This window comes from Pelophylax lessonae (assembly GCF_965119305.1).
Source record: "Pelophylax lessonae genome assembly, chromosome: 2".
NCBI lineage: Eukaryota > Metazoa > Chordata > Amphibia > Anura > Ranidae > Pelophylax > Pelophylax lessonae.
This window is the reverse complement of record NC_138769.1, coordinates 631440905-631459129: the sequence shown is the minus strand read 5'-3', so window position 1 is coordinate 631459129 and position 18225 is coordinate 631440905. Positions and strand designations below refer to the sequence as shown.

Below are 18225 nucleotides of genomic sequence, written 5' to 3'. Positions count from 1 at the left end.
TGGTTTAGATACTTAGTCAAGGTGAAAAAAAGACATCTGCTCAACCAATAAAAAATAAAAAACAGTAAAGAAAATACAACCATACAATCCCATATACACAATCCTATACCCACAGTTGATCCAGAGGAAAGCTAAAAACCCCAGCAAAGCATGAACCAATTTGCTACAGCAGGGGAAAAAATGTCTTCCTGATCCCCAAGAGGCAATCGGATATTCCCTGGATTAACTTTACCTATAAAATATTAGTGAAAGAAAAAATAGACCTGATAGGGGCTATCTACAGCGCTTGCTTAAAATGTATTATATATAAACATAAAAGTGAGCAAATGTATATAAACGTAAAATGTGCAAAATTGCAATATAAGTGCAAATGTGCAAAATATAATTGTCGGATCTTTTGTGCAAAATTCAATTATACTACGTCCACAGCCACCCCTCTGTCCAAGGTTTTACTTACCTCCACATAAAAAGAAATCAGGTTTGTTTGACAACTTCTGTCTTTCATGAATCTATGCTGTCTGTTGCTTAAAATATTTTTTTCCAGAAAGAGCTCATCCATGTGGTCTTTTATTTAACTCTCCAGTATCTTCCCAACTACAGAAGTTAAACTAAGAGTTCTATAATTACTTGGCAAAGACTTTGATCCCTTTTTAAATATAGGCACCACATTGGCCCTACGCCAATCCAGTGGTACTATTTCAGTCCTTAACAAGTCCCTGAAAATTAGAAACAAAGGCTTTGAAATGACAGAGCTCAATTTTGTTTAGAATGCGTGGGTGGATGCCATCTGGTCCAGGTGCTTTATCCACCTTTATTCTGTCTAAATATTTCTGGACCATATCACTTTTGAGCAATTGTGGATCATTTGGGGCTGTGTCAATACCATCCTCTCTATGGTCACAAGCTCCCCCATACACCTTTGTATAATATAATTTGCGTAGTCGTTATTTATTATATTATATTATTAATAGTCAGTGATTAAAACTGGTAAGTATGTAAAAATTCCACGCTAGTAAATGATGTTCTGCTTATAAATCAAAGACAAGCAGCAGCACATAGGAATCATAGAAAAACTCCCATATGGTATCTAATAGTAATATGTGCTGCGCTAAACAAGTAAGCATTTAAATGTGAATAAGATATCACAAACGGTGAAATTGGTGCAAAAAGAACATTATAAGTTAATAAAACCAATTGCAACAATCAAAATATATGTGAATATATAGTGAGAAATTCATTAGGTCATATATAGTGTCCAATATGTGTATAACAAAAAAGTTCATGCAATGAAGAATGGGAAAAAAACAGAACTGTGTCCAAACAAAATCCTCAATAATATTGTGAAATATATTGGATGAAAGATTCAAGGAGCCACAAGTCCCAGTGAGTAGTGTAGTTGTCATATCACATCCACAGAAATGTTGAAGATGAAAGACACCAGTGTGCAGGTCACCACAGAATGTAAATAGATTGGCAGTTTACCAGATGAAAGGGGTCACCCAAATTAATGAGTAGACCTATATAAGCTTTTTAGATGGTAATGCTAGGAACGGCCACAGGGTGTCGCCTCACCAGACAATTCAGATCAGGTATCCATATAACATGTATAAAGAAATTGATGACAGGGACATAGCGTTATTCCATAAAATACAATCTGTTTATTTAATTAAAAAATATCAAACTCACATTTCAGATGAGTATCACAGGCGTAAAAAAGCAATGGGCCAACGTTTAGAAGAGAGCAAACATCTCCTGAAGCATGGCAGATCGTGGAAGCCGGCTGTTGGGGGCGTGGTAGCGTCACGTCTGACTCACCCGACCGGTTTCATCATACACTTGACGTCATCAGGGGCGTGACACTATATATGACCTAGTGATTATAACTGTTTACACTAATGAGTGTGAATGTATGTCAGATGCATCTGAGATTAATTTCAGATCAATTAAATGTAAAATACATTTTTCTCTTTTTTCTAAATCTAACAATCATGAATGTAAAGAGACAATAAATCTGATTGAGACTTGTAGACAGAATTTCCACCTATTTGTGCCTGCAGATCAGCTTTAGTAAACATATGAACTGTCATATTTATAAAGCAGTTAATCTGTCATTCACCGAACATTCAGCGCAAACGAATATGCATATGTTTTTAATAATATTGCTTGATTTACCACCAGTGAATGTTTGGTGAGATCTACATGCATTACTTTATAAATATGCCCTTAAGAGTTGAGCTGTGTTTCTAAAATACATTGTTTTAGAATTCCTTTAAACCACATTATACTCACAACTGCCATCAAAGTGCTAAACGTCTAAAGACAATCAATTATTAATTAGCATGGGGTCCATATGACACAACTGTCCCCTGTCAAATACTTAAAAACCCATTGCATTTCTTGCTCTAAAAGAGCATTCTATTTATAACTACATAAAAAATCTAAAAATAGGACTTGTTATTGCTTTGGTGACAAACAAGAAATTATTACGTAGAAAAACTAATGACTGTAAAGATTAGACACAGGCCAGTTTTAGTTTCCACTAAATGACATGTATATTTATAGGTATAGGAAGTCTAGGCCTTTCAGAGTTTTCTGAAGTCTAAGGAATATCTTTAGAGTGGACTGTCTGTCTGCTGGACCATCAAGCTGCATGGGAAACTGTTCTAGACTAAGAATAAAAGCACGTCACTCTTCACGACTTCCTATCTTATAGGGAGAATCACAGCAGGTGCCCGGGTGGCCCATTCATAACACGGGCAAGACACGTTAAACTTTGTTTTGTAAGGGGTTTAGAGAATGAGGATGACATTTACCATATACTCTATTTGATGCTATTTTATTACAAGATGGGAGTTGTGTTGGGTTTGTGGGTATTTTTAAACTGTAAATTGTTTATTCTGTTTTACCAGCTACCACAACAAGTTGTTTGTATTTTTTAAACCATGCCCTTACACAATACAATTGATCTGTGTTTTAGCCATTTTTAAAGTAATCGTAGAGGTCCTTTTCAGCCAGGCAGACCAATTTTAGTAACACACATTGTTAACGAGATGAATAGAAAAAAAATATTTACAAGAATCTTATTGTTCATTTATAGACCTTTGGGAATGTACAATATAAACCTGGTGCAAGGTCTGTTGTCTGGGATAGTAAAAGAGGCTTCATCATCCGAAAACCAAACTACAAGATTTTTGGCCCCTTTAGTTGTGAGGCGCAAGTAAATGGAGGCATCCACACAAGGAACTATTTTGCAATCAAACAATGTGAGTAACTAATACCATTTTACTGTTGCATTGTAACCTGATTTTCTCTGCACTTATACCAGTAACATGTTATTGATTGTTTGCAGCCAGTGCAATTCACAATGTTCAACTTAACGTACCAAGTTCCATCAAAGTGCTTCGTGGCGAGTCTTTGTCTATTAACTGCAATGCATCTACTGACCTAAATTCTAGAGCTGAAATTCGATGGACATATCCTGCTTCGGTAAGGTTCTACTTGTTACCTATCCACTCTGTAGTTATAATGGACCACTAAAGCTAGGACATAAGTTCCCCTACCAAACAGATAATTGAAACTTTAAAGGTCAACTCAGCCAGGCCAGATTTGTACTACTTATTTCCCTGTCTTGTGCTGGCCCTGCCTACCCTAGGCAAATGGCAAACATTAATAGCCAACTACCTAGGTTTAGATGGTACTCAGGGGGCAAAGATATTGAAGGAGACCATTTGCACACTGTTTCATGTCTATAGCTAGCCTTAGAACCTGCAGATAATTCATTCCACTGGTGCTCAGTTTTTAGTGGTGTTTTTTTAAATTTGCATAGCTTAATAAACTCCATTGGCAGTGTAAATTGTATTTTATTTTTGTGGGGGGAGGGGATACTCAGTAAATCAGGCCTCTTGTTAAAAACTATTTTCTACTGAGCCTTCTCTCTCTGTATAACTAGAATTGGCAGACAATACGTCATCCATAGCAGTGCATAGAGCTTGTTTAGTTAATTCAATATCTCAACAGTGACCTAATCCATCCACTGTTTACTGCAAGGTTTACCTCTCCTTTAAAAAGTAAAGTCATATTTTTAGTGATATGTGCTCATGAAGACGTGTCTGCTGTTAGCTTTAAAATATCTATAAAACAGTAAATCCTATTCCACAAAATAACTAACATTAAACTACGCAAATGTACTGTATGTACATTGGTAATGTACATACAAGACACCGAGGGCAAAAGAAAAGTTAAAGGGGTACTAAATCTTTTATACTCTTTCCAAAAGTTTAAAAGTTTTAGCTTTAAACACAATTTGGACCCCTTTACTCTGTTGTGGTGCACGTGCACATGTTTCATGTGTTAATGTGTGTTGTGTGTTGTGTAAGGCATTAAGCAACAAAGTTCTTGTGCAAAATGCAATTAATCAGATTTGAGCTTACTAAAGTCAGATCACTTAAAGAATCATTTGAATTGGTGTTTATGGGTTACTGGCTCATATAACTTGACTTACTGAATAAGCATGCTATATATGGCAATGCAATGGTATATGACAAAAGTGTAAAAAAATACATGGCGAGTAGTCAGATATCATCGTTCACAGCTATAATCTAAAATCGAATTGGTTGTTGTGGGTTACTGCATCCTGCACAGTGCCTTTGATCTTTCTAAAAAAAAAACTAACAGCATGAATTCTACCAAAACATTAAGAAAGGTGTTAGAGGTGTTTACCTAACTAGCAATCAGATCCCAATTGTTCCCAGTTGACAACCAGTCAAAGCCTGCAATAGTTGCTATACACAGAATAGGAAATGTCAGATGTCGATATTTGCATCATTGTAATGTCTATATATCTATACTTTAATTGCAGAAATATGGAAAACTTGCTTCTTTTGTGAGGCGGATATTCTTGTCCGATTCCCAAGCCATAAGTCACAGCATGATGGTTATTCCGAATGTAGAAACAGTTGACCAGGGTACATACATCTGTGCTGCAAGGAATGGACCATCAACCAAATCTATTAACACTACAGTTCGTGTTTATGGTATGTCATATAACATTCTCCAGCACATGACCATTTCATAACATCTGCAACAGTTTCGACAAGGTTTTATATATGTATAAGGCTGGGTTCCCACTGGATTGTGGAGCAGCTCGCAGTAGGAGGTCCAGTGTGTCCCGTTCACCGTTTTAGATCTGAATTCGGTCCGCATTTTTGGCTGAATTCAGACCTGAAACAGACCAGAAGACGCACACAAATTTCCTGTAAACCACTCCGCAGCTGTCCTGGAGGCCGGAGCTGTGTGAATTGGGTCCATTGAGAGCTGGTCACAGTCTCCTGACATGCCAATTGAATGCAGGGAAATCCACATCCAATTCGCACCAGTTTGAACCCAGCCTAAAACGCAGCTCATTGAAAAATCTGTATTTTGCTATCTGGAGGGTTCTTTTATCACACACAAACATATACACATTTATTTTAATTATTGGGAAAAGTTTAGCCTTATGTTTATTTATCTGTTTCTTTTCAGCTGAAGCGTTTATTAACGTGAAACCCATGAAGACAGGTTTATTAGAAGCTGTAGTGGGACAGAAGTCTTTTCGTATTGCAGTCAAATTGAGAGCTTTTCCTCCTCCTGAAATAACATGGTAAGTTTGATGTGCCATTATCTAGGAACTGTTGATCCTGGAAAAATGTTTAAAGTAGTGATGAAGCATTTGCACGTTATGACTCCAGAGACAAGAGAGTGGAGTTTATTAGGAATGGGATGCACTGGAAGAATGGCATGATCAGGGCATTTATAAAATGTCAGACTCATTTTTTTTTTTCAAGGGAGGATGTGCTTGGGAGGTGTTCAGAGGAGCTCATGAAGTTTTGTAGGAACACAGAACTTCAGCCAGCCATATGGCGGTAGAATTTGTTTTTGGAATGTTTGTTTTCTTATAGTTAATGGCGTAAAATCAAGCATTGGTTTTGACGACAGTGACGAGTAAAATCAAAGAAGGATGGAATTTTTTTTCCAATGGATGAAAATCTTACTGTTAATGTGGTTTTCTTTGGGGTAAATTATACAGGTTGTGCATCCTGAAATCAAACATAGAATTCAATCATTGGCATGGCACTCAAGCTACATTTTCAGGGTTTTCATATGAAATTTGTTGTGTTAGCAATGATACTACATAACACTCTGATGAATGATTTTTGTGCGTTTCCATATGAAAGTTCAAACTGAATTCTACTGGTATATGGCTAGTTTAGGATTAAGGGAAGTTGAGTGAATTTTCAGACTTTATTGCAGCTACTGTGTAATCTGAAAATCAAAAACGAAGGGATTTGCAGTCACTACTTACCAACCAGCCAGCAACCAGCCAAATTAACCTGTCTAACGGTATGCGTTAAAAACAGGGGTTTAGTTGCACACATTTGTAAACTGAAAAGCATTAATTGTTGCATGGGATTCCTTTTTTATTACTTTTTTAAGGCAGTATTAAACTGAAAACCAAAAATGTAATATATTGCAGCTTACGAATCATTAGATGTAGGGAACTGCTTTTGTTTTCTTTTTTTTTTAGGCTTTTTCCTCTTTATGTTCACATGGTGGTCTGGCCAGTATCACATCTCCTGTATTAGAGTGCCTTCATTTTGGATGAAGAAGCACAGAGACAACTTTGGACAGTAGCATTGTCAGTCTGGTGGGAGGGGAGTGTTAAATGTACTAATAGATTTGGATACACTAACACATTGAAACCCAACTCAAGCTAACACCTTTGTAAGCAGTTACAGCAAAACAGGTTTTGTCCCTTTTTAGGATAAAGGTTTTACATAAATAAATTGAAGCTGACCATTATAAGCACCCTTACAGTGGCCCTATGACTTATGGCCCTATCACCAGATAAAAATAAAGTAAAGAAAGTCTAAAAAAAGAAAACCAATGCAGCCATCACTTCCAATAACTAGTAAGCTGCAAAATAATAAATGTTTGTTTTGGGGTTTAAAACAGCTTTAATGTTGTGTTTTAAGTAAAAATGACTTTGTTTGGCCTTTTAATTAAAGTGAGACTGAGCTTTTCCCATGCTTTTCAATCCGCTGCAACACAACTAACCTGACTGAGGTATGGGGAGTATGTGACCTTATCCCTTCCCCTGATTTTGCAGTATTTTGCAGCAGGGCCGGGACAAGTGGTAGACACTGTGGTATCATGTAGGGGGGGGGGGCACCACAAGGTTGGGGGAGGGGATTTGTGTTGGGAGAGGGTTTTTGAGGGAGGCAGGGGATAAGAATTGTTCTAGGAGAGGAAATTTGGGGAGGTGTACTAAGAGTGTTGATTTGAAGGGATTTTTGTTGGGAGGGGGAAGAAGATTTGAGCTTGGAGGGGGAATTTTGAGGGGATTGTGCTAGAAAAGATACTGTGGTAGGGGGGATAGGATTTAAGCTGGGAGCCAATTTTATTTTTTTTGCGGGGGGGGGGGGATTTTGATAGAGGAATGATTGGGGGCATTTGTGCTATGAAGGGATATTTTCAATTGTCCTGGGAGGGGGAATTTGGAGTGGGGGGGAAGAGGATTTGTGAAATTTGGGGAGTAGAGGATTTTGTACTGGGTGGGGGGAATTCATTTTGGGAGGTGGATTTGTGCTGGGGGCATATTGGGAATGAGATCATTTGGGCTGGTGGGTTGGGGGAGGGGGGCAAGGATTTGTGCTGGGAAGCGGATTTCAGCAGGGGGCAGATTTGTACTGGGAGGAAGGGGAATTTATGCTCAGGGCGAAGGCATGCAGATTAGCACTCAATTTTTTTTTGGGGGGGGGGATTTTTGCTGATAAATTATGCTCATACATCTATGGTGGCGCAATTTGGTATATTCGCCCTGGGCTCTAGATGACCTTGTCCCAGCACTGCTGTGCATCTAAGGCCAGTCACAATATATGTTAAGCCCCCCATGCACTTCTGCAGCAACAGTGATCCATTGCTTGCCAAAACAAAAAAACAATAGCTCACTATTTCAGAGATTTACTGTAAGTGTGCAGAAGTGTTTAAATATAAGTCTTGGGCAAAATGATCTTTTTAATAAGCGCTCTGCAGAGATTAGCAGATGCTGCAGTAAATAGGTATTAACTTTATACAAGAAATTTGCAGTGAACTGTCGCTAATGCTTCGCTATTACATCTAGTGAGTGTAGTTTATGAATGGACATCATGTCAGGCTTTTCTTTCAATGAATAATGAGTCACGTCCTTTCACACATATGGTCAGACTCTATTTACAGTGCATATTTTCTCTCTATTGCCCTACAACCTGCTGATGCAATCTTTCTGCAGTCACTATGCAAAGACAGTGCTATTCGGTTCACAAACAAGACACACTTTTCAGATTTTCAGAATCTGAGTCTCATACCATCATTATAATTTAGGGCTTACACACAGGAAATCACACTGTCTACTAAGTAGGCATTATATTGGATGATAAATAAAGGAAGCTTAATAAATTAGTCTGAGAGCGACACCTCTATACTGCATTGATTAACTAAAGGAGTATTGGCTGTTCACTTAGTAAATGAATGATAGTAAGTAAGGTGAACTGGAATTAATTTTGAAAACCCAATGAGGTTTATTAACACATTTTTGGTTTATTAAATTGAGCATGGCTTTGTCTGATTTACTAAGCTCAGTAAACATAACATTTACAAACTGAACAGCCTCTATTCCTATAGTAATTTACACCAACGCATTTCCAACATTTTGTTTTGGTAGGGTTTTGTCTCATATGCAACGGGAGATATTTAAAGGATACTTGGAATTTACCTCCTGGTTTAAATTGAAGGACTGCTCCCATATCTATTAGCAGTTTATATAACTGTTTTATACTTAAATTTATAGTGCGCACTGTTTTTGGAAGGGCGCCGATCTGTGTTTTATATAGGATATTTGCTGTATGGTATGGTTATAGGATAATTTTTCAGCACCTGCACAGTTTGATTTGTAGGGGGAGGATAGGATATATGACAATGTTGTCATTTCTCTTAAAATGATTGTAAAGTCTCGCTTTTTTTCTATTAAAATAACAAACATGTTATACTTACCTCCTCTGTGCAGTTGGTTTTGAACAGAGCAGCACTGATCCTCCTCTTCTTGTGTCCTTCTTTTGTGATTCTGGGCCCTCCCTCCTGTCGAGTGCCCCCACAGCTAACAGCTTGCTATAGGGACGCCCGAGCCAAGCTGCAGCTCAGTGTATTCATTCAAAGACGAAACTGCTGTTTGGCCCTGGCCCCTCCCTCTCCTGATTGACAGCAGCATGAGCCAATGGCCCTGCTGTGTCTCAGCAAATCAGGAGAGAGAGTACGAGATGGCTGAGGCACTCATGGACATCGCTGGATAGAGATGGGCTCAGGTAGGTGCTGCACACAGAAGGCATTTTATCTTAAAAAATAGAATGCATTAAGATAAAAAAAAAACTTCTGTCTTTACAACCCTCTTAAGGGTTGGAGGTTACTCTTCTTATTCTCCTGAGGTTTCTTCAAATTATTAGGATCTATCCTCTTACATATTTTATTTTATGTAACAGTTCTTCCCATCATTTTACCCGTTTAAGTTGGATACATTTAAATGTAAAGTTTAAATGATAAAAAGTAATAAAAGAATCACATCCAAGAATTAAAGCCAGTGTGCAATTACTCAATTTATTGTGCAAATTAGTTAAAAAGAATTTTCAAATGTGTATTATATTTTTCCACTTTTGGGTAAGATTTAGAGCTTTGAAAAGTTAGATGGGTGGAGTTATTTACTGGCTTTTATCTTTCAGAAATTGCTGCCTTTGTTTGTACACACTAGTCTTCTTGCACAGGGATGTTCATGGATGTCCCCACTCTTTCTGATCTCTAGAAGATAATATAGAGTAAACTTTTTCTGAGTGAAACATAGAGGCTGCCATTGTTTGCTCTAAACTCTGCAGTTTCTATTCTTGTCATGCTGATCCTCTGGCTCCCAAACCTTGTGTCACTAACCCAGGACAAATGTAATGATAAGAACACGTGACTCTATCCTACTTTCCTGATCTACACACTCATAGGCCTGCGGTAGGGAAAGGTTTGCAGCCAGAGTGTTAGCATAACAGTCAGGCAACTAGCTGCAATGGTAGTCCTGATATTTTTTTCATTAAACATGTTTACTTTATAGAATCTAAACGGGAACCCCTCCTAACTGCCATGACAGATGGACAAACGCGGTGACAAAAGAATGGATAGTTAATCATCAGAGTCCTTCAGTGACAGAAGTACATGTTAAGACCCCTTTATACTGTGGCAATAATTTGCAATGCTGTACCGCATGCTCATCAATAAGTACTATTTTTGCATGTTAATGTGTTAATGACTAAAGAAGTCCATACATTTAGAATGCAATGAAACAAGCACTTGGCCAGTACTCTAAATGGTATATGCATTGTAGTGCTCTGATCTGTGGGTCCATTGGCACCTACTGTGCTGTGAGCTGAGATGCCACTCTAAATGAATGGTACTTCAATGTACCACAAAGAGGGGTTAATTTACTAAAACGGTAAGGCGCTAAATCTGGTGCTGCGGTGCATGGTAGTCGATCAACTTTTACCTTCAGCTTTTCCAATTAGGCTTGCACAAAAATCCTGGAAACTGATTGGTTTCTATGCAGAGCTGCACCGGATTTTGCGCTCTCAAGATAAAAAAAAAAAAAAAAAAACATTTTCCAGTAGATTGCTTCTTTAGCTTCAATTATTTGACAGAAGGCTTGCATTAGTGCTCTGGGCTGCAGTAGAACTCCACTTTTTCTCAACGTGTGACTTCTTTATTCTTTACCCCAATATAAGACTTCATCTCCTTAGTAATGATGGTATCTTACTAGTAAAATCTAGGCTCTTAATTTGAGTTATGTGCTATATGTACCACTTCCTGTACCATACCACCCTGCAGGCATCACTATTACAGGAAGACTGCATGCTGTTGTACTAAAGAACAGTATTATTGGAAATCAATTAATTTACCATGTTTGCCCCCTATTGTGCTTTCAGTTAAGTAGAGTTTTCCTTTAAAGAGAATTGTGAAGTGTCAAAGTAGCAGGCTTCCGTGAAAGAATAAACTCCCACCCATTGCCCGAATTCATCTTCACCATGCTTCCCACTTCTTCATTGCTTTACCAGAGCCTTCAGTAAATACTTGGTGCTTCTGAAAATGGGAGAGCATAAGATTTATGCTGTGTAAACTGTGACATCATCTAATACGGAGCTTCCACAGCATTGGCTTACCAACTGTTGGTGGAATGGAGAAGCACCCAAGATTAGCTGAATAGGAAAAATGACATAGTCTCTTCAAAGTCCCTTAGTAAACCACTGCAATAAAATAAAATAAAAAACTTTCCCCTGCAAAATAATAACATAATGTGCTAGTATGCAATACCTACCTTAAAACTTATCCCTCCAGCGGCGTGCTGTTACAGTGAAAGGGCATCTATCTTCCCCTGGTCTTCCTTCTGGGTTTGCGGACTCCAGCTGTGTGAGGGGCAGGAGCCGCGATGACGTCACGCCTGTGGATGCGCATCGGAGCCCTCAGTTACAGCACGGTACTCTGAAGGTGTGGCACGATATGCTAGACCTTCAGGGCGCATGCACCGGTGACGTCACCAGCTACATCCATGGTGAATATCTCCTAAATGGTGCATATTTAGAAGATATTACATTTACCTACAGGTAAGCCTTGTTCTAGGCTTACCTGTAGGTGAAAATCACAAAGTGGACTTTACTACTGCTTTAAATATGGCTGTTTTTTCTCTTGAAGATCAAACTGATATTCAGTCAATAATTTGCAGATTAGGATATATTTTGATATTGTGCCATTCTTTTGTCTTTTAAACGGTGCACCAATTCTCTGTGTGGCTCACCCATTGTAGTCAATTTTTGGCATTGAGCCTCAATATTCTAAAATTATAAAAAGAAGACGCAAAACTTGTTTGATAAACAATGCTATCTGTGAAGCTAATCGGATCTTTATCACCGTCATTAATGGCCTAATGTTTTATACCTGAAACAAAGGTTTGCGTGAGAAATCTAATTAGGAAAACAAATATAGTAAGTGGGAATAGCCTCCATACCCTTGGTTCCTGAAATAGTAAGGGAAGACAATTAATTGTTAATTTGGCCCTAAGGTCATGAACTCAATTTCCCATAAGGTTCTGTAGCTGAGAAGCTATTCCAGTTCACATGATGTTATTTGTTCTAAACAATTAATTGTGTTTTTCCTGTCCTTTACATAATTGAAATCCAAGGGCCACTGTGGCTTATTATCAAGGCTTTTCAGCTTGTTGACTACAGTAGATAACTAATGCAACTTATCTCCATCATTCTGACAAATATGATCTAGTAGGGTAGGACAATAAGATAATCAACTTTGTCAGTAACATGTCTTACATGTGCAATGCCTCATAATTGGCTATTTAAGCCGAATGCACACTGGACATATCTCTACCACCCTAGATGCCTTTCTTCCTTGCAGAATAAAAACTTGATGCTTGTAAACTCGTTTAGTGTGTTTAGACATGTTTAGCCATGTCAAGCGTTTGGGCGTTACTTTATTTAATTGGTCAGAATAATGATTCCGGCCATTGAAATTAAATGATGCTTAAGCATTAAACGTGGCTAGTGTTAATGTGCGTTTAGATGCATTTACACACATTTACACGCCTCAAGCTTTTTTCTTTTCTTCAAGCTTTTTTTTGCCCCTAGTAGCAGCTGAAAAACATCCAGTGTACACAAGGCCTTATACTTGTGTGCTAAAAGCTGGCTTTACTTTGATACTAGGAAGGTGATGTATCTAATTTCCTAGTTAAGTCCCACCAAAGTCATTCTAATGTTCAGAGAGAGTCCCCTTAAGCTGGTCATGGATCAGTTTTTTAATATAAAAAAAGAAACTGAGCAGATTTTCCGCTATTGTATTCTGACAGCGGAACACTTCAGCTGTCAGAATACACTAATCAGTGCTGCAGCTGATTGGCTGCAAGCCCTGATTGAATAAAATTATACCAGGAGTCTCGTTCAATCATTAAATTGACTCTTCTTGCACAGGAACGGCCATAGATGGGTTGAAATTCAGCTGGTCCCTGCTGAAATGGCTGGATTTTGATCCATCTTTGGCCAGCTTTAATGGGTAATGAAGCACTATTTGTCAATTAGGAGTATGGCAGTTGCTGATGATTAGCTGCGAAATCCAACCTATAGTAGCAAATTAAAACAAATATCATATTTGTCCCTACATGGACATCGTCAGGGAAAGGAGCCTCCTGATGTTTGTGCAGGAATGAAACTTGTTGTCCGGGGCTTGGTTTGTGATGTCATCATGCCTGCCAGGGGACTCGCAATGATGCTGTTCTCTGTACTTGTCATTCTTTCATTTCCAATATGAGTTGCATTTTTTTTCATAGCTCTGATGTGTGACACAAATGTGGAGCACAGGATCACCAGGGAACCTGAGGATATTAAAGCTGTGTAATAACCAGATGCATTCAATCTGTTTCTTATGAGATCAAAACTATCCGTAAGAAACGACCAAATCGTTTTATTTTTACACAGACATTGTCAGGGGAAGAAGGCTCCTTCCCCTGACAAAGTCTGTGTGAGGATGAAATGCCTTGGGCGGAGCGTGGTTTGTGACGTCATCACGCCTGCCATTGGCACTTTGTTTTGTTGTGGGCACATTACTTCTTTCACAAAACTTGATGTTCTTTTTATTGCAAGATTTTATTCATGTCCTAAAGTTGGACATGAGCTAATAATTGTTTGCACTATATGCATTGTTTTAACCTATGGATATAATTTATATGTTATAATTCACTTACATAGTTTAATGTCTCATTCATTGCCATTTTGAGTTTAGGAGGTAGCTGTAAGGATTTATTTTATTATGTAAAGAAATAGCGCATCTATTTTTAATTTATGTATTTATGGTCCAGTATTCAGATAATTTGTGTGCTGCTGTATTGTTTATATATCTATACACTGAGCGCAGTGATTCTTTTAGGTTTTTAAAAGAAAATAATGAAGAATATTTTTTCAAAACATTTACTTTTAAAATGTTACTAGTAAATAATACATCATTTTTCTTGAGCTCTCCAAGGAATATAATATGTTGTATCTTATATACAAGAGTCCAAAAAAAAAAATAGACTTGTAAACTTTAATTCCTGTATTTATAGCTACAAGTTGTTTCCCATGAAATGAATGTAGAGGTCATATTAATAAGGGTTAGGAAGGGAATTTGTGAAAAAAAAAGAGATTTATTTTCCACAAATGTTCTGAATTCCATGTTCTAAAAATAACTGAAGCTATTTTTATGTACTGAAAGATAGGGTTATGTCAGTGAGTGAGCAGAATGTAATAGCTTTCATGGGTGATCCCTATTATAAATAGTAAATTATTCAGAGTACCGAAGAGCAGATGGAACCAGGAACTACAACACCCAGCAACTGCCTGATTTCTGGACACAGACTTAAGATGGTGGAATGCTGGACTCCCAAGTTTGCTGGTGGTTCTGAATGGGTTAGATGATTGTTATAGAGTGGTAGAACTCTCCTGACAAATGAAGCCCCAAGAGGATCCCTAGGAAAGCCAACATATACTGAGTGATAGGATGAGAGGGCCAAATCTTAAGGATCGGTCCAAATATAATCTTTGTTTGCCACAATAAAAGGGTTTATCAACAGTTGACTTACAATCTGTTTCAAGGGCTATGCACATATCCTTTTTTTATCAGGGCTTAATATGTATTTTGCAGAAGGAATCTGGAAGGATGGTTAATCCTGGGTTTTAATTTCTCATAACTCATAGATAGAAGCTCGCCCAGTTACATTGTCTTGCAGTCTTTGTGGGCCCAGTGTTGTTGGTTAGGATATTCCATTGGCTGCATGTAAATATGTACCTACTATTTTTTTCTACATCACAGGAGGAAGAACAATTTATTAGCGGCAGATAAATGTGCACGGTACATTATCCAAGGCAATAGCCTAACCATTAAAAATGTAGCAGAAGAAGATGCAGGGGATTACACGGTGGTCCTGCGACAAAAGCGATGGAACCTGATCAAAAACTTAACCATGACCCTCAAAGTGAATGGTAAATTATATACCTTTTCATTTTTTTCTCATCTCTCAATATGTGCACATGTATTATAGAGAGAGCCACTTATTTTATACTTATATTGTTTTTTTTTTTTACAGTGAAGCCTCGCATTTATGAAAAATCAGCATCAATTCAAGAACCAGATCCACGTTTCCTAGGCAGCAGGCAAACACTGAAATGCACAGTGTATGGTGTTCCACCACCTACCATAACTTGGACCTGGCATCCGTGTCCAAGAAACTATTCTAGGTCAAGGTTAGTATTATGGGTGCAACACTTATATGAGTAATGTACATATTTGAGATTTAAACGCCAATTGAAGTCACAAAATATATATGAAGTCTTTGCACTAACAGTCTCCATTTTCCTAGCCCCATCTCCACTTTCCTGTTGCAGCAGTTGTAAATTCAAATATCCACCAGAATTATACCCGGTGACTATGTAATGTAACAGAAGTGGTCAGACACGCCCTCCTCCCCTTGTCTGCAAAAGAAGTTTGTGTGAGGAAGCTTTTACTGAGGGGTGTGACTGTTTCTCTAAGTATTTTAAGGTATTTACCGGTAAAAATCTGTTACAAATTATGACACATGGTGTCCGGGACTATAAAGAGATATACATTTTCGAGACTTCAATTGGACTATTCTGTGCTAAAAAAAAATATGTAGACTGTAATTGCTTACCTCCTTCTAAGTATGCTACCATGCTGATCACCTGATTCCCTGAATTTATGCCCAGGGGTCTTGTTGGTCAAGGTGCAGCACCTGCTGCTGGCAACACTTGTTAGTTTTGTATAGGCTTTCTTTAAATTCAGTCATAAAAGGGTTTTACTTAAATTTTAGAGTGTCTGAGATTTATACGAAATCAGCAGGTAGCTCAAACCATAGGTGTCCATCCAAAACTAAAATTGCATATGTAGGTGAAATTGACCTTCAATAGGTGGAACACATACCTCTCATATCTCTCTCAATCCCCTCCACCAGAATACATACAATGTCTAGTCAATCACTACCATAAAACACACAATAAAAGACTTTTATTTACTGAGCCCATTTACATCAGTGTGTTGCAGAAATGCATGTTTCTGAAAGGCACAGAAATGCATGTGACATGCATTGCTGTGTTGAATTAATTTTAAATGTTACCTCAGCGCACTAAGGCAATGCACATGTGTTGCAGCCCGTTGCAACACACAGCAGCACACCATTGTTGTTTGTGTGAAAAAGCTTACGGCACATCAGAATTTTGGGATGTTTTGGTGTATTAGCAGCCCATCAATTTTAAAGGCTATCCTAATGCAAAGCACGCTAACGTCATCATAGTGCATGGTAATGCATGTGCATTTGCATGTATATGAATGCAGAATTTCTGGGTCAGAGACTGTGGGTATTAAAACCAAGGGGTTCACATAACAGACAGGCAATTAACATTTTCATAAAGCAATTCCAGCCGATATATTGTTTTCATTAAAGTTGTACTTCTAGTGAAGAAAATAAATAGCTCAATCCTGAGTGACAATGTTCTATCTGTTTTGCCTGTAGTCCATTTTGAACAACTTTCTGAGGTCCCAAGTTTAAAACAGCTCATGCAATGAACTGCTTAAGATTTGTTATTCTGTACCATGCAAGAAAGCTTTATAATTGAATACTAAGCCCTTAAATCCAAGCAGGAACTGGCCCCCCGAAATATAAAATCCCTCTTACATACTATACCATCTGGTTTCAATGTGTAATATGTGAATAAGAAAATCATTTGCCAAAAACTCTGGCAATTACTCAATTGGTAATTCTTCAGATAGTTTGCAGATTTAAAAAAAAAAACAAATAAGCGAAAAGTAAAAGGCGAAAACAACAGGAAATGGCATGGATACTTGACCATGGTTTTCTGCCATAGCCTTCTCGGACTGCTTGCTGGATTGGCTTACCACTACTCTAAAGTTGTCATTATGTGCTGCATTTGTAATGTGGAACAGAGGAGTAAAAACACGGGGGTTTATTTACTAAAGGAATAGAGCATGTTCACTTGGTAAAAAAAGTGAATGTTCACTTTGCAAAGTCAGTATTCCCTATGCTTAGTAAATTAAATGAAGCTGTGCTCATCCAATCATTTTCAAACTAAATAATGCTTTTTAAATTCTCCTTAAAATTAATTAATTAATTAATTATGAATTTTGATAAGTGAGCAGCCTCTACTTCTTTAGTAAATCCGCACCATTGCATAAAGCAATTACTGTTCTGTATTGACTGGGCAGATTATTTTTCTATTTACAGAGACTGTATGGGGTTGGCTACCAATTGGCTACCATGCACAGCTGCACCAGATTTTGCACTCTCCAGTTTTAGTAAACTGCGCTTTCCAAGTGACCAAGCGGAGGGGGGTTTAAAAGACCCTGTTATTTTACCATGCATATATATTTTATTGTAAAGAAATAATGGTGACTTGCAGAGGAAAGTGAACTACAGCCAGTGTAATTCCCTAGTAGTCTCTAAACTGATCTGACTGCATCAAAGTGGCTGGTTGCTTTGAGTTTGCATTGTACTAGCTGGCTTATTTAAAATGGCAATTTGTGCAACGCAGTAACCCTTTTTTAGCTAGCTTTAATATATGTTTATGTGATCCAGACTTTAGTAAACTAAAATCTTATTGGAACCTCTGCAAAGGAAGGAGTAGTCTGAATTGGCATCCTGCATGTGTGTTCCAAGTCACTGAAGTCATTTACTATAGGGACAGAAAATGTTTGCTTTACAATGTGAACATTCACTTAGCTTAGTGAATAAGGCTAAACTATAATCACATGGAATATCCAATCATGTGCAAAGTGAATAAAAAAAAAAAAAGAGATTTGTCTTGATTGGTGATTGAAGCAAACAATGCAATCTTGACATTCCCTTTTTTAAAGGCTTTCCAAATAGTAAATAAATTATCAGAAAGGCCACCTGTCACATGCAACTTTTACAAATAAGACAGGTATTGCAGCTTCCATTTTTCTGCCCTCACACGTTTGTTTTACAGCAATATTACAATACCAGTGATTCTGGGACTCAATAAAACTATTACAAAATAGAATATCTTAGCACATGTGTGCATTGGCTATGATTGAAATAATAGA

The 18225-nt window shown here is 37.8% G+C and overlaps 1 protein-coding gene across 1 annotated transcript in view; it reads left to right on the top strand.

Annotated features, from left to right (window-relative positions):
* Positions 1-18225, top strand: part of FLT1 (fms related receptor tyrosine kinase 1) — an 87013-nt gene that overhangs the window by 50236 nt on the left and 18552 nt on the right. Inside the window, exons 5-10 of the mRNA XM_082247824.1 lie at positions 3098-3263; positions 3350-3486; positions 4859-5033; positions 5521-5638; positions 14944-15113; positions 15218-15368. Coding sequence (XP_082103950.1) covers positions 3098-3263; positions 3350-3486; positions 4859-5033; positions 5521-5638; positions 14944-15113; positions 15218-15368 — 917 coding nt within the window. The remainder of the gene's footprint in view (positions 1-3097; positions 3264-3349; positions 3487-4858; positions 5034-5520; positions 5639-14943; positions 15114-15217; positions 15369-18225) is intronic.